Raw genomic sequence first — 26,519 nt, 5'->3', positions numbered from 1 at the left:
TATATATAAATTATTATAGTCCATGTAATATGCCCCTATTAAAATTTAATTTTGATAGAAATGACAATGGTCAAAAATAGTGTGCACTAATATAAATTTTTTCTCTCACAAACTGTAAAAAAAAAAAAAGACATTTTCTGCCTTAAATAAACATCGCCTAGTCAAGACGTTGTTTTAAAATTACTTTTCTTTTTATCAACTATTTGTAAATTTGAAAATGCTTTCAAAGGCAGAATTTAAAGAACTGTGGTCATGAAATGAATAACTATGTATCTTATTATTCTAACACAGCATCTGGCATGAAGAATCAATAGAATACTCACCACTGCACCACCATTTCTTGCCGTTAATTACATAGCTATCTCCATCTTGCTGGATGCTACATTCAATATTTGTGGCATCACTTGAAGCTACATCGGGCTCTATAAATAAGCAAAGGCTGAATTTACAGGCAGGCAGATACCATTAGTTTACAAAAGACACTTAGTTAAAGAAATCTGAACTCTTTGAGGACAGAGGCATCTTTGTCTTTTTCATCTTCCTACCCTTCCCCCATTCACCCTGGTTCTTCTACAACCTACACATAGTAGGTATTCGATAAATGTGCATTGGAAGAATGAATGAATAAATGAAGTATTTAGAACAACTCAGATAGATCAACTATGCGAATTATGTTCTTGGCATCCTCAGTGATATAAGACTTGGGATACAACTCAATCTTTTCTCCAATCATCAAACGTGCATTAAAAATATCGTTCTTTACTTCCCACAATGAAAATCTGTACTACATATTTGCAAGCCAGCTTTCCCCACCATAGGTTTAGTATCTTAAACAACTTCTTTTTTTCTTTTTTTTTTAAATTAATTTTTATTGGAGTATAGTTGATTTACAATGTTGTGTTAGTTTCTGCTGTACAGAAAAGTGAATCATATATCCACTCTTTTTTAGATTCTTTTCCCATATAGGTCATTACATAGTATTGAATAGAGTTCCCTGTGCTATACAGTAGGTTCTCAGCAGTTATCTGTTTTATATATAGTAGTGTGTATATGTTAATCCTAATCTCCCAATTTATCTCCCCCCTCCCTCCCCCGCTTTCCCCCTCGGTAACCATAAATTTGTTTTTGACATCTGTGATTCTATTTCTGTAGTATCTTAAACAACTTCTAACTGTGCCTTGCAAATTCCATCAGGAATGCTTTCGCCAATCTATTTATTTTGCATTCTATAAAGCTTGCTCAACACTTAATGTCTTCAGAAAGTTTTCCACAGGACACTTTTACAAGACTGCTTTACTGCATTGCATTTTAGAACTTACAGGCTAGCTCTCAATCATAGTAATCTGCACTTGTTAATGTGCTGCTCTTTTGAATGGATCCTTAAGATATTTTATGTGTTCTCTTTCTGAAACTAGAGACCCTCTTTCTTTAGAAAAGGAGGTGTGTACTCTACTTACTTTGTAATTAATTAGAGCTTTGTAGACAACACAGCATACAGCAGGTGTTCAATAAATGCCTCTTACTGGTTTAAATGGAGATCAGTTTTGCTATTATAAATGTATGCAATGTTATAGAAGGACAATAAAATCTGGCCAAAATTATGGCCAGATGAAATTGAGTTTAATTTTAAACTCAAATATGAAACAATGATTTTGTCCTTTGAAGAGTTCTTAATTACTGTTTCCTATGTACAAATGTACCAAAACCCATTTTTATTAACATGCTCCTAGTTTAATTACTCCACATGATTATAATTTGAGCTATATGACCAACACTGGTGAAAGTTCTATTTTTCTGGGTTTATGGCAGAGTTGAGTAGTTTTTAAGTGTCAATATAAAATTATCACAAAGGTCAATATTTCATACACTAGGGTAAAAAAGATCTTAAACACCCACAGATGGCAATTTTAGATGCAAGTCAAAAGGCTATAAAACTAAGTTTACTCTGCTGCTAATGCCTAAAGCAGGCTACCAGAAAACATCATCTGGTGTCCTCCCAAAGGGGAGGACAATTTTATTCTGTACATTTAAAAATGCCAAAAATTAAAATTGGGCTCACAACAAATATGTTCACATTTCTGGTCACAGGCAAATTTGCCTGAAACACAGAGCCACATCCCACATTTCTTCAGTTCCTCCATAATAACCGGGAAGAGTGGCTGCACAATGGGAGAATGTGACTGATTTGCTCTTACCTGTCATACAGAAGCAAGAGGCAATGCTCCCTTGAAGAAGAGGCTCAAGCCACTGCTGCTTCTGTTTCTCACTTCCATATAGGTGAAGCACCTCCATGTTCCCTGTGTCTACACGTAATAAGGAAAAGCACTTGTTTTGCATTTAAAAGTTTATCAATGTGAAATCCAAACTTTATATAGATAACAGACATGAATCTTTTTAGAGCAAATATTTACTAACAAATATATTCTGAAACATAACAGACGAGATTGGGTGCATTCAGGGTCGCATGGCCGTAGACTAAACAAAATAGTAAATACAATTTACAAGGAAGGTATGCCATAAGTAGTTACAAGTACATGGCATTTGGTGCCTATTTATTCAACTTGTTCTGAATCACAGACACTTGTCTACTTCATCCCAATGAAGCATGGCTCTAATGAGTTTTAACTCAATTAGGACTGAGGAAAATAATTTACTGGCCTAACCTTTGCCTGCTATCTTGCAAATATACTCTGCTTGGAGTGACTGCAATGCTCTTAGAGAACAATTAACATTACTTATTACTGAGACTCCTGTTCCTCAAACACACCCTGTGCTTTTTAACTTCCACCTGTTTGCTTGGGCCAGGCCTTCTCTCCGGTGAAATTCTACCTGTCACTCCTAAGTAAACTTCTGCTTCTGAGCCATCTCCATTGTGAAGACTCTCCAGCTACCCAATCAGAAATATCTCCTTCCTTTGACCTCACATAGTAATTATTGTTTTTTTACCGCTAACACTGTTCTTACTTTTGTGATCTCATACCACCTAGAAAAGTACTAGGTAATATCTCAAGGATGCTAAACATGGAATCCCTGCCCTGGATAGAAAATGACAATAGATAACTTCCAAGACCCTCTCCAGCCCTCAGAGGGCATTGTGCAATACATGATACACTGCAGTATCACTCTCAGGTGAAAAAGAATGCTTCATGTCTGCTGTGGAGCAAAATGCTCTAGACGCCTTTCTCTGATTTTCATTCCCATCAAATTTCTAAAAACACTCTCTAAAACCTTTCTCTTGAATGCTGATTACTTATAAGATTTTGAGGAAGAATTTTTCAATATCGTCTCTTACAATGATATTAAGGACAGCTATTGAAATGCCTATGAAAATTGAGCTAAGTCTAAGTTAAGTCTCTCAAAACATGTTTGTACTCTGTTCAGGCACTCCTAACAGGGCCCAAGTTATATTAAAATGCACACAATTCCTAGTAGATTAACACAAGCTTAAAATTCTTTTCAACTGAGGGAGAAAATGAGTCTTGAATTATAATTAATGAAGTTCATTGTTTTCTTTGCTTGTTTTAAATCCAGTGTTTCTTGTAGTTCGAATGAGGTAAATATTGAATAAAAACTTTCCAAAAATTAGTTTATTCTGAGAATCTGACAAACCAAAGTTACCATTTATAGGTTCGTTAAAAAAAAAAAAGCCTAGATAAATTACTTGTACAAAAAGAAAAAATTTCCCCCAAATTAGCCTAAAGGTGCCCAAATTTTCTAGTAACGGCTTTAGAATTAAAATGACTATTTTCAATATTCCAATACACAATATTGTATGACTTATTGATGGGCAAAAAAACCAAACCAAACCAAAACAAAAGGCAAATCAGAAGACTACGTATGTGTACCATAATATTTTATAACTATTTGGGAAATAATTTGGGTATCTTGAGTAGAAATTCATCTCATATACACTTAAGAAAACTCTTAAGTATTTAATCGACATCAATTATATTCCCTTCTTTATCTGCTTTGTATAAAGCAAAACACAATGCTCTAAAACACAATAGCCCAAAGGCCTTCATGAAGATATCTCCACTACAAAGAGAAAATGCCTAGTTTTCTACCTATGGTTTTACACATCTTGTTTGCTGAGGACAGTTGCTTATCATACTTTGGTCAAAGAAAATGTATTTCTCTTGCGAATTTTAAAATTTCAGCAGTTTGGTGGTATCATATTACAACCGATAGACTAATGAAATTTTAATACTAGAAAAAAGTCTATGACCACCTAGTGAAAAGTTCATAGGTCAAATGGAAAAATAGCGGCAGAGCTGCATCTGCAATGGATGCCTTCTATAGCATTATTTTTCATATTATGACCCATTAGTGTGTCATAAAATTAATTCAATGGAATATGACTAGCATTCTCTGAGAAATGAAAATATATCAAAATAGAATACATTAGACTAGACTCAGTGGAAAATATATGAATTCATGTAGTAAGGGAAACTTGTTTCATGAAGCCTTTTTTCAGTAATATATGTCTCTCACCTCCTCATTTCCATAAATCTATCCATCCATGAACACACACATAGAGCTTCATACGCTACATATTGGGTCACAATATAAAATATATTTCTTACTATGAGTGGCAATAAAAAAAGTTTTAAGCAAAAGACTACCAGTTCTCTTTCCACAAAATTATGCTACCTATGTAGCATGATATAATAGCTACACATAAAGAGATAAAATCTTTAGAAACTCTGTGAATAGATTTATTTACTTTTACAGTAGCCTCATTATTGGATTAAAATGTAGTCAGCAGTAAATAGACAAATCAGTGTTCTGAAGAGAGAAAACCATATCTGGGACAAGTTCAACCATTATCAGAGGTTTATGGACTATCTTAATAATTCCTAAGAAATGAGAGTCAAAGTCCAGTGTGGAAACACTTCGAGAAGCAACTAGATTGTGTTTTCTCTGACATCCAGCATACCTCTTTTGGGCACTTCTCTGCTTCACTAACTCTTTTTGGGAGGCTTCAGTACCAGGGCCATACAATAAGCACAAAAGGCAAAACTGAGGCCTAACTTGTGCAGGGACACTATAGGATATTATACAATTATCCTTCTACTACAAATCAAATGCCAGTCCTTGACTGGAAGCATCAAAAATAACCACAGTAACTTGGGGGAAAAAAGACAAAAGACATATCAAGGGTCTACCCTAGACCTACTGAGTCAGAATCTCCAGGGATGAAGCCTGTGAATCCGGATTTTTTAAAAGCTTCTTAGGGGGTTCCTTCTGCAAACTGGGTTTGAAAACACCTTCTAAAGACTACATTCCTGGTTTATTCCTTCCATATTACCTTTTTAAAGAAAAGTTGGCCTCCTTCCCTCATCCTTCCAATTTTTCATGCCAAAGTCCTTGAAGGCATCCTTGACTCCCCCATTAATACTTCATAACCAATCAGGAAATCCTCTTGGCTCTGCCCTCAAAATATATTTAGAATCTTTCCACTTCTCACTCTTTCCACTGCTACTCCCTTGAATAAATTCCCATCATCTCTCACCAAGACCATCACAACAAGACTCCCTGCTTACTTCCTTCTCTCCTTTTGCTAATTCTCAACATAGCAGCCAAAGGGATCCTTTTAAAACTGAAGTGACATCTTGTCAGTCCTCTGCTCAAATCCCCATTTCACTGAAAGTATAAGCACTCACCTGCCCTATAAGTCCCAACATACAAGGCTCTTTCCTCTCTGATACCTTTTGCTATTCTTTCCCAGCCACACTGACCTCCTTGGCTATTCTTGAAATACACCAATGACACTCTTGCTTTAGGGCCTTTGCATTCTATGTTCTCTATGCTATGAAAACTCTTCCCCCAGATCTCAGCATGATTAACTCTCTCACCTTCTTTAAGTCTTTACTGAATGTCATTTTCTTAATAAGGCCTATTCTGAGCCTTTCATCTTAAATTGTTATACACATTACCTGTCCCTCAGCATTCCAGAGCTCCCCTACCTTGCTGGTTTTTTTCCCCAAAGCACTTTTCATCTTCAAACTTACTATATAATTACTTATTTACTAGCTATTGTTTATTTTTGTCTCTCTCTATTAGAATGCCAGCTCCATGAGGCAGGAATCTTTGTGTATTTTATTTCATGATAGTTCCTAAAATACTGCTTGGCATATAGTAGGCAATTGACAAATAATTGGTGAGTAAATGGAGAGATAGTGAGACTAACCAAAAGATTTAAAACTCTATCCATTCTAACTAACCATAGATATGTTTAATACCCAGTTAGAAAACTGGAAACCTTATATGGCCAATCCCTTTGGTGGTGACTTCTATTCACTAATACTCTTAATGTAATGATGTTTAATAAAAGAATAATCCAATGAGAACTTTAGGTCCATTTTTAAAAATATTTAAATAAAAGTAACTGAAAGTAAAATTATAGACAAATTTATAAATCAATGACTTTGTGTAGAAAAACTTCCTTGTCATAAAATAGAGAAATTTTAAACACTGCTCAAAATATCTGAGAAAAGTTCTGTTTTTAAATAATGTAGTAACCTGGTGCTTGGCAGTTAAAGACATCTGGAGCAAAAAAGCATTTTCCTGTTTCTTCAGCAATCAAGGCATAGTCTACTTGGCTGAGACCGCTTACAGCTGGCAAAAACAAGTTCCAGAGGCCTTCTGCTTTGGCCATTTCCTGTCAAGGTGATGAATATGCCAGAGTCATCATAATTTATCATGACCTAAAATTATTTATTTTTAAAAGATACTGGGATTTATGCCTTTTGAACTTATGAAATTATTTATTTCATTGTACCCTACAATGCAAGTAGTTATTAATTCACTATAAATCAACAATTTCTTAACAGTTAAGCTTCCTTAGATTTGGCTGAAAAACTAAATTTGCTTACTTGAGTACTTCTTATTGAATCACAGCGATTATAAAATCTCCTACATCTGAGCATAATTATGCCAAATATACTATTTTGTCCATTTCAATTCCTAACATGTGTTAAAATTTGAAAACATGAAATTTGGATTAAGCCCATGTGGGAAAAATACCCTGCCTCAACTTCAGTCTCAAATGAGTAGTGTTGATTGTATTTTTAATTTGAACAGCTGTTAAGAGGCTGTCTTCATCACATACCATACACAACACACTATGTAACCTAATTTGTATATTACAGATTCTATTTTTAACTTTCTTTTTAAAAAGTTATAATTGATATAATTATCCTCTACATATATAACAACAGAAGCAACAACAAACTAAGGTCTCAAAAAATGCCTGTATATAAATTTTCCACTTTTAAGGTTCTCTTATTTTTCTTACCTTGAGTTTATCAATCACTAAAGGTTTTTTCCACTTGTCTACTGAATTTTCATTTTGAACATAGAACTCAATTACCTCCTTAAAGTATAAAAGGAAAAAAAGTTCATTAGTTAAAGTTAGAAAAGTAAATAATGCCATAAACTGCTAATATCCAAAGTAAACATGTTTAGGTGAAGAAGCTTTTTCAGCTGCTACTGAATCAGTAAAATTTCTTTCTAAAACCAGACACAGAAGTATAAAAAATTCTAGATGTTTGTTCGTCACAAAATTATGCTGCCTCTATATTAGAGGATTAACTTTCAAAATACTGTACCAAGATTTGAGTGTTCCATTTTCAGCAATATGGCATACTAGATGGTCATAGAATCCCCTCCCAGGATAATACAACTAAAAATGCTGGGTAAAATATTAAAAATAATTAAAAAAATACATGTAGTAATAATACATAGCTGTGCTGGAAAGAAAATAAGGAAATTCCTCAGAGGCCAGGAATACAAAAGCCTGACTCTTCAGGTGTGAGTGAGCACTGGAACCAACTTTGTCTGGGGGATGTAGGCTGATCTATGTTCACCTGGGCCCTAGTTTGCAGTGGGCCACATAGGCAGGGGTCAGGAGGTGAAACCAAATGCCCCAAACAAGGCAAGAGGGAGGATCAGAGATCACCACTTCCCTCCACCAAAGCCAGGATGCCTGATCAGCAAAACCTAACTGGAAAAAAATAGAAAACAAAACCAAAAACCCACCCCTCAGTGGTAGACCAAGGGAATAAAGGCCATTCACAGGGTGGAACAGAAAAAAGAAACATTTCTAACCTGAGCCTGTCTTCAGCCAAGTTTGAGATCTTAATTCACAGACCTATGGGGCCCTAAAATTTTGAGTCAAAAATTAAGTTTACAGTGTTCCTGGTGAAAATGCTTGAAAGCACCTGGCAGAAGCAAAAGCAAATTCACTCTGGAGGAAAAGAGCTTTTATAAAAAGCCTTAACTAATCCCTGCAGAGAAAATTCCATTCCAAAGAACATGAGTTCAGAATGAAAAAAATACTAAACACTCAAGGTAACAAGCCACCATTAGCAAGAATTAACAAAAACAATAGTTCAACAAAACAGAATCACACCTGCAAAGGCCACAGATAGAATAATGATCAAACACAGAATATAAAGTATTTGTGTCCAGTAGATTTCAAGAATAAAGGAAGGAATTAAAAGGATGGCAAAGGACTATTAAACTTGGCCAGACAAATTTGAAAAAGAACTGAATGCAACTTGAAGCAAAGAAAAACCATAGTAATTAAACTTAAAAATTCAATGGCAGTGGTTCTCAAACTTTGGTGACATCAGAATCACTTGGTAAAACACAAGAGCCCAGGCCCTATCCTACTTCAGTGAGTCTACTTCTGTATTCCTACTTCTGTAGTCTTAACTAGCTCTCTAGGCAATTCTGACACAATCCAGATAATGAGACCCACTGCTCTATGCAAGGTTGAAAAGTAGATTAGATACAGCCAAAAAATAATAATAATAAATTGAAAGAAGGATCTGAAGAAATTATTCCTTTCTTGAATGAAGCACAGAAATTCAATAGAAGGAAAATATGACTGGTTAAAAGATATGATGATACAGAGAGAATCATTACTTCCCTTTTCTCAGGCAAAAAAAGGAAAATAAAAGGAAAAAAAAAAGGTAAAAGTTTATTAGCAGATTCTCATTAAAGGAGCTTGATCCAAGAAGAAACATCTGAGTTGTAAGAAGGAATAGTAAATAAGGTGATAAATACATGGGTAAATGGATATTTAAAAACTAGCCACATAAAAAACAATAACAATAATCTCTAATTTGTGCAACTAAATCAAGATGAACTAAAATATTGGACTATAAGGGCCTTCTCCAATATTTTGCTATTAAAGCATCTCTGTACTTATTTTCTACACATAGGCTAGTAGAATTACTGAATTAAAGGCTATGAACATTGGCCAAAACTCCAAATTACAAAATTATTTTCTAAAATTGTTCCACCAATTTACAGTCATATAAGTAATATGCTAAAATGTTCCTTTTATTGAAGCATGGCTAGTCTAGAATACAGTTATATTTAGTTAAAACTTCAAGAAGACAAAGGATGGCTCTTTCACAGGCACCAGGATGAATAGCACTTGTCATTCTGTCAGGAAGTCAGTTAAGTTGGAAGATTTCCTGTTTAGTGTTGTTTATTATTTCCATCCCTCACATTACTATGGAAATAGTCAATGCAATTGTGTTTGATAAGATATATGTTATGTAATACATGTACAAATTCCCCATCTGTGACTACCTCTCTATGACACTACAGTTCTGAGAAATTAAATTATGCCATTTATATAATTATTTTAAAATTTGTATTATTTAATACTTCCTGTTCTAAAGTCTATCGATTTGGAGATTTGCAAAATCTATTTGTGGTATGGTAGGAGTCAGAATTAAAATAAAATATCTCATTTCAAAGAAGCTTTCTTTAATTCTTTAAGTATGAAAAAGAGTTTACTGATGAAAAAAGAAAGCAGAAAATATGCTTGGTGCCTGATCAATTCTCCCCAAATATCACCTTTAACATCTAACTTTCTCATTCACTGATTGAGATACTGCTTTGTATTATGTTGGTTCAGAATCTTAAATCTGAGCCTACAAATAATTTTGCAATATAATATGTTTTTTACTTTAAACTTAAGTCCGTTAGAAAAAAAGAAGCAACAGTTCCTCCCTAGTATATTATTAGACTCAGTAGGAAAATATGACTAATGTTATCATTATGTTAAAAGTGTGTTCTCAAATATGTCATGTTGCTAGTTCCTGTTTTACATGCTATTTTATTAGGACTCCATTTTAAATAGCAAGAATTGCCCTTTTTTTTAATTTCTTTTTTTCTTCCAGTTTTATTAAGATATAATTGACATATAGCACTGTATATGTTTAAGGTATATGGCATAATAATTTGACTTACATACATCATGAAATGCTTATCACAATAAGTTTAGTGAACACACATCATCTCATATAGATACAAAATTAAAGAAATAGAAAAAATTTTTTTCTTGTGATGAGAACTCATATTTCATATATAACATACAGCAGTGTTAATTATATTTATCATGTTGTATATTACATCCCTAGTTATCTATCTTATAACTGAAAGTTTACACCTTTTGACTACCTTCAACCAATTTCCCCTCCTCCCCCCAGGAAGAATTGCCTTTTAACATTTAAATGGATGATGGGTTCTGATGTTCTTACTTTATGATATCCAAGGAGTTTCAAAAGGTCATTAGAATAGCATAAACGGACCTTATTTTTTCCCATTATAGAAAATTGGAAAAATATGTAAAGTATTAAGAAAAAGTCATCAAGAGTCTTACTAGCTAAAGATATGTACTATCAAGATGCTAGTGTATCATATGATACAATCTTATTTTCTAGATATGACTGTTTTAGTTTTTATAAATGTAGTTATAGTCATATTGGATAGAATTTTATAGGCTTTCCCCCCTTCTATTTTGAAAAAGCTGATTACTTTTCAAATGTGTATGTTCATAAACCGGGATTAGTACAGTCCAGAATCATTCTACAGGATAAAATGTTTTTACGGATGTTAGTACAAGTTTTTAAAGAAAGAAAAAGCTCACATTATTAAATGTAGATATATTCCAGATTTGAAAGATCTGCAGACACAAAATGATTATGGCTTTCCTTGCCACACAAAATGTTGATAATCTTTCCTTTAAAACTAGAGTGCTTTTTTAATTTATCATAAAGCATTTTCCTTTATTGCAAATTCTTTGTAAATATTTTAGTAGCTGCATGATATGAGGTTCAGCAGATGTATCACAACCCAATTTGTAACACCTCTTCTGTGCTACATGCTTCCCTGGATCGCTCATTTACATTTATGAATGAAAGAACATGGCTACTTGGTTTCCTCTCCCAATTTGAGTCTCCTTTGAATAAATCAGGAAGGCTGATAGGAAAGCTGGGGTCTACACCAAACCCGCCACTGGGAAAAAAAAAAAAATGGAGGAGCACTAACCGTCATTTGAAACCCTGGCTTCTTTGAAACACATCATATGCTTTTTTAGAGTACTCTGGTAGCTTTTTGTCTGGGGCAAACACCATTGTTACCCAGGAGTGTTAGAAACCAACTCAAGCAGCCCACCTATTACAGGTTAATTCTTAATCAAACATCTTGATTTCTCTTCCTCTTCTCACTCTTGCTCTCCACAACAGGCAATCATAGGGGACTCCATTGTTAAAAAAAAAAAAAATCGTTACCACCTGAGTTACAGTCCTCTCTTACTTCAAAATTCTTCTGAGATGTGTTAAGGTTTATTCTTTGGTATGATCCACTCTGCTTCCCAAATCCTTTTCCATTCTCTTTTCAAAACCTTTAGTCCTGGGATGTGTACTTCTCCTGTTTTTGTTCTTTTACCAATTCCATTTTTTAAAAATTTCTTTATTGTTAATTCAAGAGGATTTTATTTGTGTGAGGGGAGGTAAATGCTGGTTTCAGTCTGCCATCTTGAACTCAAAGTGTTGCATTTTCTTTTTAATACCCAAGAGTTCAGAATTTTATTTTTAAAAAATATTTTAATTTTATACTGGAGTATAGTTGATTTACAATGTTGTGTCAGTTTCAGGTGTACAGCAAAGTGATTCAGTTATACATATATATATTCTTTTTCAGATTCCTTTCCCATATTGGTTATTACAGAGTACTGAGTAGAGTATCATGTGCTATACAGTAGGTCCTTGTTGATTATCTATTTTATATATAGTATATTTTATATATATAAATTTTTATAATAATTTTTATCTTTTCTTCACAGCATTTATCATCTCTTACTTAATGTCTTTCTTTCATGCTAAAGTATAAGCTCTGTAGAAGCATAAGCCCTGTCTTCTTGGTCTTCCTTTTACTTTCAATGGCCTAACCCATTACTAGGTACCTAATAATTATTTGTTAACTGAATGAATGAATGTGTCACATAACTTGTCTACTCTCAGTGAATTTACTGAAACTTAACACCTTAAAATAGTAGCTTGTGGGGGAAGTGATGGTAGTATCTGTGAACAACTTGAAATGATATACAAAATTTTCTGGGTATGCCTCTCTTGTTTAGCCTACAGTTCTCAATTTTCAAAGGGGCCCATTAAAGAAAAAAAAAGGCTGAAAGTCACTGCCTTAGGAAAAGACCCCCAAAGTAGCATTTTACTCTAAAATATTTAAAGATCTCAACTTTGTAAACCGCTAATTCCCTCTGACTTAATTTTAACTCCACAGATTTATCTGTGGCATTCCCTTGGCATATTTTAGAAGTTTGGAATTTCTCAGGATCAAGTTCTGTAGCAGTTCAGTGCTAAGGTGAGGAGGGGCATCTAGGTAAGGATTGACTGCAAAGAAATGATACCATGGTACTCCTAGAAGCAGAGATAACAGAAGTAATTCATCAATAGTCTTGGAGCACAAATACATTCTGTTTGTTTATAGAATACTTACCTTTTCAGCTGGGAGGATGTGTTGTTTCATGAACTGCTTCACCCTAGTAAGAACTTCCTGGCCTGTCCTAGTCTGTACAAACAATTGTCTGGTAGTATCAGTCTGTGGAAGTGCAGTACTGAAAGTTCTTTATAAAAAAAAAGTTACAAAGATGTGCAAAACCATTATTATAGATTTCTGAATAGAAAGTAAAGTCTTCCCCCAGTTTCCCAAAAACATCTCTCAGAAGAAGTTTCCATATTTTGGAGTTTTTTGTCTTTCATGTTATGGAAGGAATGCAGAATCACTTTAATTTGAACATTAAACTTTAGTGCTTAAAGCACTTTTTGGAGAAAACATAAGCCTGGCATGACCTCAATCAATGGGAGTTTAAAATCTTTATTGAAGCCACATATCAGAATCTCTAAACAAGAAGGCAAAGAAATTGAATACAAATTTAATAATTACTCTTAGTATATGCCTGACAAATACAACTGCTGGATATCATTATAAACAAGACCTTTAAAGATCATTATGAAGAGCAGCATCATCATTTGTTATGTTGTGGAGATTACAAATATTCGTGTATGAGATGAACTGTAAAACACAACTGTCCTAATGATATGCCATGGATACTTGTGGCTTGGGCAGAATTTCCAGGGACAGCATCATCCATGCATTCAGTAAGTGCTATATATCACACTGTTTTTTTTGTTTGTTTGTTTTAAATTTTGCTTTATATTGGAGGACAGTTGATTTACAACATTTACAATGTTTCAGGTATACAGCAAAGTGATTCAGTTATACATATACATATAGCTATTCTTTTTCAGATTCTTTTCCCATATAGGTTATTACAGAGTATTGAGTAGAGTTCCCTGTGTTATATGGTAGGTCTTTGTTGATTTTCTAGTTTATATATAGTAGTGTGTATATGTTACTCTCAACCCCCTAATTTATTTCTCCCCTCCATCACACCTGTTAGATGGGAGTGTGTTTGGAAAAAGTGTATTAGATGTCTCAAAAGTGCTCCACTAATGGAGTTATGAATTTCAAAGACTCTTATGAAATGTCTGAATACAGTTTCATGCAATGTCATGGTGGAAGAGAGCAACATTTCTAAACTTAATAAATCATCTTATATAATACATATCTTTAAACAGGTATACGTAAGTAACTTAAACATTAGAAGGAAACATTTGAGAATTTTATCAATATCTTAAAGGTTTATACATTCAAATTGGCAAAAAGAAAAACCTCTTTAAATCATTAAATGGGTATTTTCTTTAAATCTAAGGTCAATTTATTTTCAAGCATTAAAGAGATTTACTAAAAAAAATTTACCATGATTGGCAGCAGCAATTATGGTGTTGTAAGCAATAAAAACAATCCCTATCCCCCTAAAGTTTATGACCTTCACATACCTAATAAAGGTTCTAATTTGAGTTAGCCACAGAATCTATATTTTGCTTACCTTTTTGAGAGTTGTAATCCAGTTTCTGCCAGAGGTTGCACAATATTGGCAAACTGAAAGCTACTTTCAGATGCATTATTTCCCAGAAGATATCTACTATATACTCCCTATAAGTAAATTAATACAAAGTGATTAAAATTCACGGAAAACTATTCTTCAACTATCCAGTCTTTCCACAGTTTCCCGGCTACGTGAATCACTAAACTTACAAGGTACTAAGATATAAATCAGACTATCAGTTCTATTAATTCACATGCATGAATAATCATACCACTCCAAATTAAAGAATTACACTTGTATCATTTGGTTAACATACTCTCATCATAACAGAATTATAACTGGAAATCAAACCAAACTTTAAAATGAGTTTAGCAATTACTAAAGATACCAAATTGGCAAGTTATATCACCTCTAAAGATCATTGCTCTCCCTTCACAGTGGAGAAAAAAAAAATCTAAAGAAACCAAAATAAAATTAAAAACTATAAAACCAAAGAGAAGGCAATGAGAGACTTCTAAGAATATTTTATCTCATTTTTTGGACCCCTAATTTAGGTGAAACTATTCTCCTTTGAACAGTGTTAGTTGAATGCTCATCTGTTTTTCTTAATTCTCCATGTTCTGTGTTTCCAACATAATATACTCTCATGTTCCCTGTCCCAAACACAATCAACTGAATTTCAGTAGTTTATTTCTTTATATAATTCTTTGTACAATAAAACACTGTAGCAGTCTTTCCGTCATTTCCAATTTCACATTTCTAGTTAGAATGGAATGTTTATGATCATCTCTAAGGCTACTAACTACATAGTTTATGACATACATATTAATTTCAATCATAAACCATGTCAAGCTTTTATTTGAAATGAAAATACATTTTAAATTCAAGGCCTATCTGTTGTCTCACTTTGGAAATTGACAGATATAGAAACATACCATAAACCTATTTTGAGAAATGCATCCAATCAACATGATTAACTAATATGATTAATATGATTCTAAACTACAGGATGAGATGTAAGACAACTATTTCCTAGACATTTCAGTTATTGGAGGACAGCATGAACTCTGAGGACAGGGAAAAATAACCATAATTTTCGTTAATCCTTCTTTTCCCATTCTTTTCTGTTTCTAAAATCTCTCATTTACTTGTTCTTCCTCCAAGCCCTAACCCCTTGCCAGAGATGAAGCATCTCAATTTCTTAAATAAACTAAGACTCAAAGTATAAGGGAGCTGAGTTAGTATAATGAAGAATGCATTTGTCTAAACTGTAAATTTAAAAAACTGAATTTATGTTCAGTTTTCGCTCAAAATTTATCACATAACTATCACATTATTAGAAAATGGAAAATGGACAATTTAGCTTATCTACTCACTCAAAAACATAATTAAGATGCTTCTGTATGTTAGGTACTATGCTGGCTTTGGGAAATACAATGATAATTCCTTCCTCCTCATCAGCCCTGATTAATAGGGTTTTATAATCAGAATCAGATATCATATAAGGAGTTTAACTCTTTCTTATATTGAATATTCAGGAAATAACCAATTCTCACATGCTTTTTCTCTTTTTGTCATTTTGTCTTTCTCTCTCCCTTCTTCCATCTTTTTGGTTTATTATACCAAAAAGTGATACCACATTTTGCTACTCAACATTTTCCCTTGCCAAATTCCTATTCTGTAAACTCTGGATTTATGTTTTATCCATGTCTGGTATTTGTTATTATGGAAACTAAATTGATCTAGAATACCCTGGTGGTCCAGTGGTTAGGACTCTGTGCTTTCAGTGCCGGGGGCCCGGGTTCAAGAAAAAAAACAAACAAAGGAATATAAAACCCCCAAAGACCAAAAATATTGTCAACAGTACATCAATAAGTAATGGTGAAACACATGTTAAAAAATTAATTACCTGTGCTATTCCAGCAATTTTAAAATATGAAAGGGCAAGAAAGAAATTCCAGTTAGGAAGATTAGAATTAATTCCCTTGCAGCGGCAATATATTGAAATCAGTTCTTCCATTGATGGTATCCCTATAAAAATAGTACATACTATAAACTTTAATAAGAATGTCATGGTGAATATTTTAAAATGTCATATTGCATATAAATATAAAACTGAATGTAGAGCTCTACCCACCACCAGAGCCTCCCATCAAGCCTCTTAGATAGCCTCAACCACCAGAGGGCAGACAGCAGAAGCAAGAAAAACTATAATCCTGCAGCCTGTGGAACAAAAACCACATTCACAGAAAGACAGACAAGATGAAAAGGCAGAGGGCTATATACCAGATGAAGAAACAAGATAAAACCCCAGAAAAACAACTAAATGAAGTGGAGATAGGCAACCTTCCAGAAAAAGAATTCAGAATAATGATGGTGAAGATGATACAGGACCTCGGAATAAGAATGGAGGCAAAGATCGAGAAGATGCAAGAAATGTTTAACAAAGACCTAGAAGAATTAAAGAACAAACAAACAGAGATGAACAATAAAATAACTGAAATGAAAACTACACTAGAAGGAATCAATAGCAGAATAACTGAGGCAGAAGAACGGATAAGTGACCTGGAAGACAGAATGGTGGAATTCACTGCTGTGGAACAGACTAAAGAAAAAAGAAGGAAAACAAATGAAGACAGCCTAAGAGACCTCCGGGACAACATTAAACGCAACAACATTCGCATTATAGGGGTCGCAGAAGGAGAAGAGAGAGAGAAAGGACCAGAGAAAATATTTGAAGAGATTATAGTCGAAAACTTCCCTAACATGGGAAAGGAAATAGCTACCCAAGTCCAGGAAGCGCAGTGAGTCCCATACAGGATAAACCCAAGGAGAAACACGCCGAGAAACACAGTAATCAAATTGGCAAAAATTAAAGACAAAGAAAAATTATTGAAAGCAGCAAGGGAAAAATGACAAATAACATACAAGGGAACTCCCATAAGGTTAACAGCTGATTTCTCAGCAGAAACTCGACAAGCCAGAAGGGAGTGGCATGATATACTTAAAGTGATGAAAGGGAAGAACCTACAACCAAGATTACTCTACCCGGCAAGGATCTCATTCAGATTCGATGGAGAAATCAAAAGCTTTACAGACAAGCAAAAGCTAAGAGAATTCAGCAACACCAAACCAGCTCTACAACAAATGCTAAAGGAGCTTCTCTAAGTGGGAAACACAAGAGAAGAAACGGACCTACAAAAACAAACCCAAAACAATTAAGAAAATGGTCATAGGAACATACATATCGATAATTACCTTAAACGTGAATGGATTAAATGCTCCCACCAAAAGACACAGGCTTGCTGAATGGATACAAAAACAAGACCCATATATATGCTGTCTGCAAGAGACCCACTTTAGACCTAGGGACACATACAGACTGAAAGTGAGGGGATGGAAAAAGATATTCCATGCAAATGGAAATCAAAAGAAAGCTGGAGTAGCTATACTCATATTAGATAAAATGACTTTAAAATAAAGAATGTTACAAGAGACAAGGAAGGACACTACATAATGATCAAGGGATCAATCCAAGAAGAAGATATAACAATTATAAATATATATGCACCCAACATAGGAGCACCTCAATACATAAGGCAACTGCTAACAGCTCTAAAAGAGGAAATCGACAGTAACACAATAATAGTGGGGGACTTTAACACCTCACTTACACCAATGGACAGATCATCCACACAGAAAATTAATAAGGAAACAGAAGCTTTAAATGACACAATAGACCAGATGGATTTAATTGATATTTATAGGACATTCCATCCAAAAACAGCAGATTACACTTTCTTCTCAAGTGCGCACGGAACATTCTCCAGGATAGATCACATCTTGGGTCACAAATCAAGCCTCAGTAAATTTAAGAAAATTGAAATCATATCAAGCATCTTTTCTGACCACAACGTTATGAGATTAGAAATGAATTACAGGGAAAAAAACATAAGAAACACAAACACATGGAGGCTAAACAATACGTTACTAAATAACCAAGAGATCACTGAAGAAATCAAAGAGGAAATCAAAAAATACCTAGAGACAAATGACAATGAAAACACGACAATCCAAAACCTATGGGATGCAGCAAAAGCAGTTCTAAGAGGGAAGTTTATAGCTATACAAGCCTACCTAAAGAAACAAGAAAAATCTCAAGTAAACAATCTAACCTTACACCTAAAGGAAATAGAGAAAGAAGAACAAACAAAACCCAAATTTAGCAGAAGGAAATAAATCATAAAGAACAGAGCGGAAATAAATGAAATAGAAAGAAAGAAAACAATAGCAAAGATCAATAAAACTAAAAGCTGGTTCTTTGAGAAAATAAACAAAATTGATAAGCCATTAGCCAGACTCTTCAAGAAAAAGAGGCATAGGACTCAAATCAATAAAATGAGAAATGAAAAAGGAGAAGTTACAACAGACACCGCAGAAATACAAAGCATCCTAAAAGACTACTACAAGCAACTCTATGCCAATAAAATGGACAACCTGGAAGAAATGGACAAATTCTTAGAAAGGTATAACCTTCCAAGACTGAACCAGGAAGAAACAGAACATATGAACAGACCAATCACAGGTAATGAAATTGAAACTGTGATTAAAAATCTTCCAACAAACAAAAGTCCAGGACCAGATGGCTTCACAGGTGAATTCTATCAAACATTTAGAGAGGAGCTAACACCCATCCTTCTCAAACTCTTCCAAAAAATTGCAGAGGAAGGAACACTCCCAAACTCATTCTATGAGGCCACCATCACCCTGATACCAAAACCAGACAAAGATACTACAAAAAAAGAAAATTACAGACCAATATCACTGATGAATATAGATGCAAAAATCCTCAACAAAATACTAGTAAACAGAATCCAACAACACATTAAAAGGATCATACACCACGATCAAGTGGGATTTATCCCAGGGATGCAAGGATTCTTCAATATACGCAAATCAATCAATGTGATACACCATATTAACAAATTGAGGAAGAAAAACCATATGATCATCTCAATAGATGCAGAAAAAGCTTTTGACGAAATTCAACACCCATTTATGATAAAAACTCTCCAGAAAGTGGGCATAGAGGGAACCTACCTCAACATAATAAAGGCCATATACGACAAACCCATGGCAAACATCATTCTCAACGGTGAAAAACTGGAAGCATTTCCTCTAAGATCAGGAACGAGACAAGGATGTCCACTCTCACCACTATTATGCACCATAGTTTTGGAAGTCCTAGCCACGGCAATCAGAGAAGAAAAAGAAATAAAAGGAATACAAATTGGAAAAGAAGAAGTAAAACTGTCACTGTTTGCAGATGACATGATATTATACATAGGGAATCCTAAAGATGCCACCAGAAAACTACTAGAGCTAATCAATGAATTTGGTAAAGTTGCAGGATACAAAATTAATGCACAGAAATCTCTTGCATTCCTACACACTAATGATGAAAAATCTGAAAGAGAAATTAAGGAAACACTCCCATTTACCACTGCAACAAAAAGAATAAAATACCTAGGAATAAACCTACCTAGGGAGACAAAAGACCTGTAGGCAGAAAACTATAAGACACTGATGAAAGAAATTAAAGAGTATACCAACAGGTGGAGAGATGTACCATGTTCTTGGATTGGAAGAATCAATATTGTGAAAATGACTATACTACCCAAAGCAATCTACAGATTCAATGCAATCCCTATCAAATTACCAATGGCATTTTTTACAGAACTAGAACAAATCATCTTAAAATTTGTATGGAGACACAAAAGACCCCGAATAGCCAAAGCAGTCTTGAGGGAAAAAAACGGAGCTGGAGGAATCAGACTCCCTGACTTCAGACTATACTACAAAGCTACAGTAATCAAGACAATATGGTACTGGCACAAAAACAGAAACATAGATCAATGGAACAAGATAGAAAGCCCAGAGATAAACCCACGCACCTATGGTCAACTAATCTATGACAAAGGAGGCAAAGATATACAATGGAGAAAAGACAGTCTCTTCTATAAGTGGTGCTGGGAAAACTGGACAGCTACATGTAAAAGAATGAAATTAGAACACTCCCTAACACCATACACAAAAATAAACTCAAAATGGATTCAAGACCTAAATGTAAGATGGACACTATAAAACTCTTAGAGGAAAACATAGGAGGAACAGTCTTTGACATAAATCACAGCAAGATCTTTTTTGATCCACCTCCTAGAGTAATGGAAATAAAAACAAAAATAAACAAATGGGACCTAATGAAACTTCAACGCTTTTGCACAGCAAAGGAAACCATAAACAAGACAAAAAGACATCCCTCAGAATGGGAGAAAATTTTTGCAAACGAATCAACAGACAAAGGATTAATCTCCAAAATATATAAACAGCTCATTCAGCTCAATATTAAAGAAACAAACAACCCAATCCAAAAATGGGCAGAAGACCTAAATAGACATTTCTCCAAAGAAGACATACAGATGGCCAAGAAGCACATGAAAAGATGCTCAACATCACTAATTATTAGAGAAATGCAAATCAAAACTACAATGAAGTATCACCTCACACCAGTTAGAATGGGCATCATCAGAAAATCTACAAACAACAAATGCTGGAGAGGGTGTGGAGAAAAGCAAACCCTCTTGCACTGTTGGTGGGAATGTAAATTGATACAGCCACTATGGAGAACAGTATGGAAGTTCCTTAAAAAACTAAAAATAGATTTACCATATGATCCAGCAATCCCACTACTGGGCGTGTACTCAGAGAAAACCATAATTCAAAAAGACACATGCACCCCAATGGTCATTGCAGCACTATTTACAATAGCCAGGACATGGAAGCAACCTAAATGCCCATCGACAGACGAATGGATAAAGAAGTTGTGGTACATATATACAATGGAATATTACTCAGCCATAAAAAGGAACGAAATTGAGTCATTTGTTGAGACCTGGATGGATCTAGAGACTGTTATACAGAGTGAAGTAAGTCAAAAAGAGAAAAACAAATATCGTATATTAACGCATGTATGTGGAAACTAGAAAAATGGTACAGATGAGCCGGTTTGCAGGGCAGAAGTTGAGACACAGATGTAGAGAACAGACATATGGACACCAAGGGGGGAAAACTGTGGTGGGGTGGGGATGGTGGTGTGCTGAATTGGGCGATTGGGATTGACATGTATACACTGATGTGTATAAAATTGATGACTAATAAAAAAAAAACTGAATATAAAATTAATCCATATAACAAAACATTAATCCATATAACAAAACATTATAATCTATATAATTATATTATAATTAAAATATTAATTATAATATAATATAATATCTTATAATAATGTATTATACTTATAGTATAAATTATATTGTATAATATAAATAATATATTATATTTTTTATATTATTAATTATGTATAATAATAAAATATAATATTATAATTAAAACGTTATGATCCATATAATTATAAATCCATAAAACAAAACATGCTCTAAATGTTGATTTCCAAAAGAACATTATATACAAATGATTATATTTTGTAACAAATTACTAGAAGTGGAATGATACATTCAAAAATATCGATAGAATAAAATGATTTAAAAACATTTCAAGAAACAAAAGCTATTTATCTAAGATCGCAATATAATCCTTTTTTAATTATGAAGAAAAATAAATATAATTTTATATTAATAGCAATTTAGGCAACATTATGTTTTCATACCTGTGTTTTCTTGCAAATGAGGACTTTGACTTAACAATGGAATGGTCCTTGGCCAAAAGTAGAACATAGAGAGATGAGCCAAGTCTGACAGAGGATGACCAATGGTTGAAAGCTCCCAATCTAGTACAGCTACAACTCGAGACTGTAATTAAAAATAAAAAGGTTTTAATATATTAAATCCAAAACAACTAAAATAAGGAGATGAATGAAATAGAATATATTGAAAATCATATTTTCCATCAAAAGCAAATGTGAGGCTGTAGTTTGCAGTCTTTACCCACAGTGGCACATTTCATTTATCAAATAGAGCCAAGTCCCCTGGTTCCATTACTGGCCAACAGCTCTGCATTTTACTTTACACAGTCTTAACATGTCTACTAATGAACGGAGGCAAAAGCAGTTGAAAAGTTTCAACTGGGAGTAACTATAGTAAAGAAGAAATTCTAACAATTACTTTAATTTAAGAATCTATGCTCTGGTAATGAATCTTACAACATAACAAATATTACACTCCTATGACAATAGTAATTTTTTAAAGTAAGTTATTTCATGCTGTAGATATAAAACTATAATTGTTGTAAAAGATGCTGTTTGTTTTATGAATACAAAATCCACCATTATATAGCAACATGATAAAAGAGTTGTTTAATTTGGAATCAATAACACAGAAAGCTTTCCTCATTTTATTTTGTAACAATATGTATCAAGGGACTATATAGCTTTATGTTAAGAACACAGGACATTCAACTGCAAATACAAGGGGAAAAGGCAATTTGTAAAATAATATGCATAGTATGATCCTATTTGTTTAAATAAAAAGGGTACAAATGAATACGCAAAGTTGAAAGAATATACACCAAACTGATAGCAATGGCTATGGTTACTTCAAGGGACTGAGGCAGGAGGGATGGGATATGGGAGGAGACACTCCATTGGAGGGTTCTGTACGGGAGGAGTGACATGATAGGATTTGTATTTTAAGGTCACTCTTGCTGCTATGTTTTGAATAGACTGTAGGGGAGGCAATGAGGAGGCTGCAGCAATAATCTAGACAAGGTTATCTAAGCCAGATAAAACAGCAAAGCTCACTTAGGCAATGCAAGTTACTGGGTTTCATGCCTTTATGTAACTTTGTGTGTGCTTGCACTCCCTTGCTTCTCTCACACACTTGAACACATTATTGTAGCTTTAAGGAATAATGTGGTCTTTGGAATCACAGACCTGTATTCAAGTCCTAGCTCCACCATTTACTGGCTGTGTAATTCTGGACAAGCTAGTTAACCTTTCTGATTCTCAATTTTTGCAGCCATAACATACACTTCTTGCATAGAGTTAGTGTGAAGATGAAATAAGAGCGGGTAACATGTCCATTTTGTTTATCAGTGTCTAGCTGCGAAGTACCTGAAATACAGTAGGTGGCCAAAATGTATTTATTCAATGAATAAGTACAGAGCCTGGCATATAGCAGGCAATAAAAAATTTACCATTATGACTATGGGAAAAATTGATCACTGCTTCCTCTATGGTTTGACTTCATAAGACTTTTTATGGTTGTGGTTATATTGAATTATGTTACTATATTAGCTAGATTTGTTAAATTTGCTTAAAAAAGTATTGGACGCATTTTTCTCTATACCATTCTGTTTGTTTCTGTGCTCTTGATGTCCAAAGAAAAGAAGATGATATACTGAATTATGCTATAAATGTTTACCTTTTTTTAATTGAAAATTGGGAATTTTCCCTGGAGTTAAGTTTCAAGAAATTTGAAACATTTAAAAAGTAATTACCCAAAAAGCTGTGAAACAATAGCCAGTGAGAAAAACTGATGGTTCATCAAATCATCAATTAGTATAAATTAATTAGCAATGGTTTATTAGAATCCTGTCTATTCCTGTTTGTATACAGAGCTATAAAAAGTGTAGCATAACTTCTAGTGGATGAGGTGAACATTTACTAATTCATTTTGCTGCTAAAGAACTTAAAATGATTTCTGAGAGTTTTTCTGAAACCTCAGCACAACTGAAGCTTTTCATTTTGTTGATTATCTTCTACATTGAGTTTTATTTTCTAGGTATGCTTTTTGCTGTATTGAATTTTTTTTTTAATTTTTAATTTATTTTTGGCTGTGTTGGGTCTTTGTTGCTGCACACGGCCTTTCTCTAGTTGCAGCGAGCGGGGGCTACTCTTCATTGTGGTGCGTGGGCTTCTCATCGCAGTGGCTTCTCTTGTTGTGGAGCATGGGCTCTAGGCACACAGGCTTCAGTAGTTGTGGCACATGGGCCCTAGAGCACATGGGCTTTAGTAGTTGTGGTGCAGAGGCTCAGTAGTTGTGGCTCACGGGCTCTAGAGCACAGGCTCAGTAGCTGTGGTGCACAGGCTTAGTTGCTCCATGGCACGTGGGATCTTCCTGGACCAGGGATCGAACCCGTGTCCCCTGCATTGGCAGGCAGAATCTTAAGCACTGCTCCACCAGGGAAGTCCCTTGAATTTTATTAATATGTATGTATATTACCTTTTCAAAACAAAAGAAACACATGCAATACAGTAGGACTGACAATAGATGAAGGAGGTAGGAAAAAAGATAATAATTTTTAGTAAAGCGATAAAGCTAAGAGTAGGTTATTACATAAAATTAAATGTCACAGGTCATATTGATATATAGTTTTTAGTGTTGACAGCAGAATTTGCTCTGAGTTTTCTATAGACAAAATAAAGTATGAAGCATAATCAGTCACAATGTTTATAGTGCATGTAGATTAAAACAAAGCAGCTGCACTTGGGTTGCTTCCAAGTGCCCATCAACAGATGATTGGGTTAAGAGGATGTGGTACATACACAATGGAATATTACTCAGCCGTAATAAAGAATGAAATATTGCCATTTGCAGCAACATGGATGGACCTAGAGAATATTATGCTTAGTGAAATAAGTCAGACAGAGAAAGACAAATACAATATGATATCATTTACATGTGGAATCTAAAATATAATACAAATGAATGCATAGGCAAAACAGAAACAGACTCACAGATATAGAAAACAAACTTGTGGTTACAAAAGTGAAAGGGGAGGGGAGAGGGACAAATTAGGGGTATGGGATTAACAGATACAAACTACTATATATAAAACAGATAAGCAACAAGGATATATTATATTGCATAGGGAATTATACCCATTATCTTATAATAACCTATAATGGAGTATAATCTGCAAAAACACTGAATGACAATGCTTTACATCTGAAACTGAAACTAACATTATATTACAAACAACTGTACTTCAAAACAAAGCAAAAAAACCCAGCTGCTCAAGAGTGACTATTTTCATGGAGAGATCAGTCAAGACAGCAGAGTAGAAAGACCATGAGTTCACCTCCTCTCATGAGCACACCAAAATAACAACTATAAGCAGAATAACCATCAATGAAAAAGACCAGAACCTACCAGAAAAGATCTTCTACAACTAAAAACATAAAGAAGGAACCACAATGGGGTGGGTAGGACAGGTGGACTCACAATATAGTCAAGTCCCATAACCCCAGGTGGATGACCCACAAACTGGAAAATAATTACACTGCAGAGGTTTTCCCACAGGAGTGAGAGGTCTGAGCCCCACGTTGGGCTCCCCATTCTGGGGGTCCTGCATCAGGAAGATGAGCCCCCAGTGCATTTGGCTTTGAAGGCTAGTGGTGCTTAATTTTGGGAGTCCCAGAGGATTGGGGGAAACAGAGACTTCACTCTTAAATGGTGTACAAAAAATCTCACACACTCCAGGACCCAAAATAAAAGCCATAATTTGATAGGAGCCTGGGATAGACCTACCTGTTGGTCTTGGAGAGTCTCCCAGAGAGGCAGGAGGCAACTGCAGCTCACCCTGGGGCCACAGACACTGGTGGCAGCCATTCTTGGGAGCTCCTTCTACCATGTGGACATTGGTGTTGGCAGGCACCACTGTGGAATCCTCCCTCTGGCTTATTACACCCAGGACCCAGCCCTGTCCTGGCCCAACAGCCTGTAGTCACCAGTGCTGGGGCATCTCAAGCCAAGCAATTAACTGGGCAAGGACACAGCCCCACGCATCAGCAGACAGGCTGCCTTAAGACCCCTTAAGCCCACAGCTGCCTCTGGACATGGCCCTGCCTACCAGAGGGCCCAGGACCTAGCTCCAGCCACCAGTGGGCAGGGACCAGATGGAAGAAAAACACAATCCGGCAGCCTGCAGGCCCAGCCCATCTACCAACAGGCCAGAGACCCTGCCCTGGGACAAGCTTGGCCCCAGCCCTGCTCACTAGCAGGCTAATTCAAGCTTCTGGACACCCCAGACCCTGTGTCAGAAACCCACCCCCACCAGCAGCAATCTGATACCATCTCTGGAATCCCTGGACCCTGCAACTGACTCCAGGACCTTCTCTGCCTGCCAGTAGTCTGGAAATAACCCCAGGACTTGGCTTCACCCACTAGGAAGGTGGGCAACAACTCTGGAGTCTTCTGGACCCTGACTCTGCCAACCAGTGAGCCAGCAC

The 26,519-nt window shown here is 35.0% G+C and overlaps 1 protein-coding gene across 1 annotated transcript in view; it reads right to left on the bottom strand.

Moving 5' to 3' along the window:
* Nucleotides 1-26,519, bottom strand: part of ACAD11 (acyl-CoA dehydrogenase family member 11) — a 100,085-nt gene that overhangs the window by 43,783 nt on the left and 29,783 nt on the right. The window contains exons 6-13 of the mRNA XM_061194668.1: nt 21,999-22,140; nt 16,182-16,303; nt 14,273-14,379; nt 12,820-12,946; nt 7,298-7,375; nt 6,523-6,661; nt 2,196-2,303; nt 324-422 (exon numbers count right to left, since the gene is read on the bottom strand). Coding sequence (XP_061050651.1) covers nt 324-422; nt 2,196-2,303; nt 6,523-6,661; nt 7,298-7,375; nt 12,820-12,946; nt 14,273-14,379; nt 16,182-16,303; nt 21,999-22,140 — 922 coding nt within the window. The remainder of the gene's footprint in view (nt 1-323; nt 423-2,195; nt 2,304-6,522; nt 6,662-7,297; nt 7,376-12,819; nt 12,947-14,272; nt 14,380-16,181; nt 16,304-21,998; nt 22,141-26,519) is intronic.

This window comes from Eubalaena glacialis, chromosome 6 (assembly GCF_028564815.1).
Source record: "Eubalaena glacialis isolate mEubGla1 chromosome 6, mEubGla1.1.hap2.+ XY, whole genome shotgun sequence".
In the NCBI taxonomy this organism is placed as follows: Eukaryota; Metazoa; Chordata; class Mammalia; order Artiodactyla; family Balaenidae; genus Eubalaena; species Eubalaena glacialis.
Note: the sequence above shows the minus strand (reverse complement) of the source record. Positions and strands in the feature narration are given on the sequence as shown.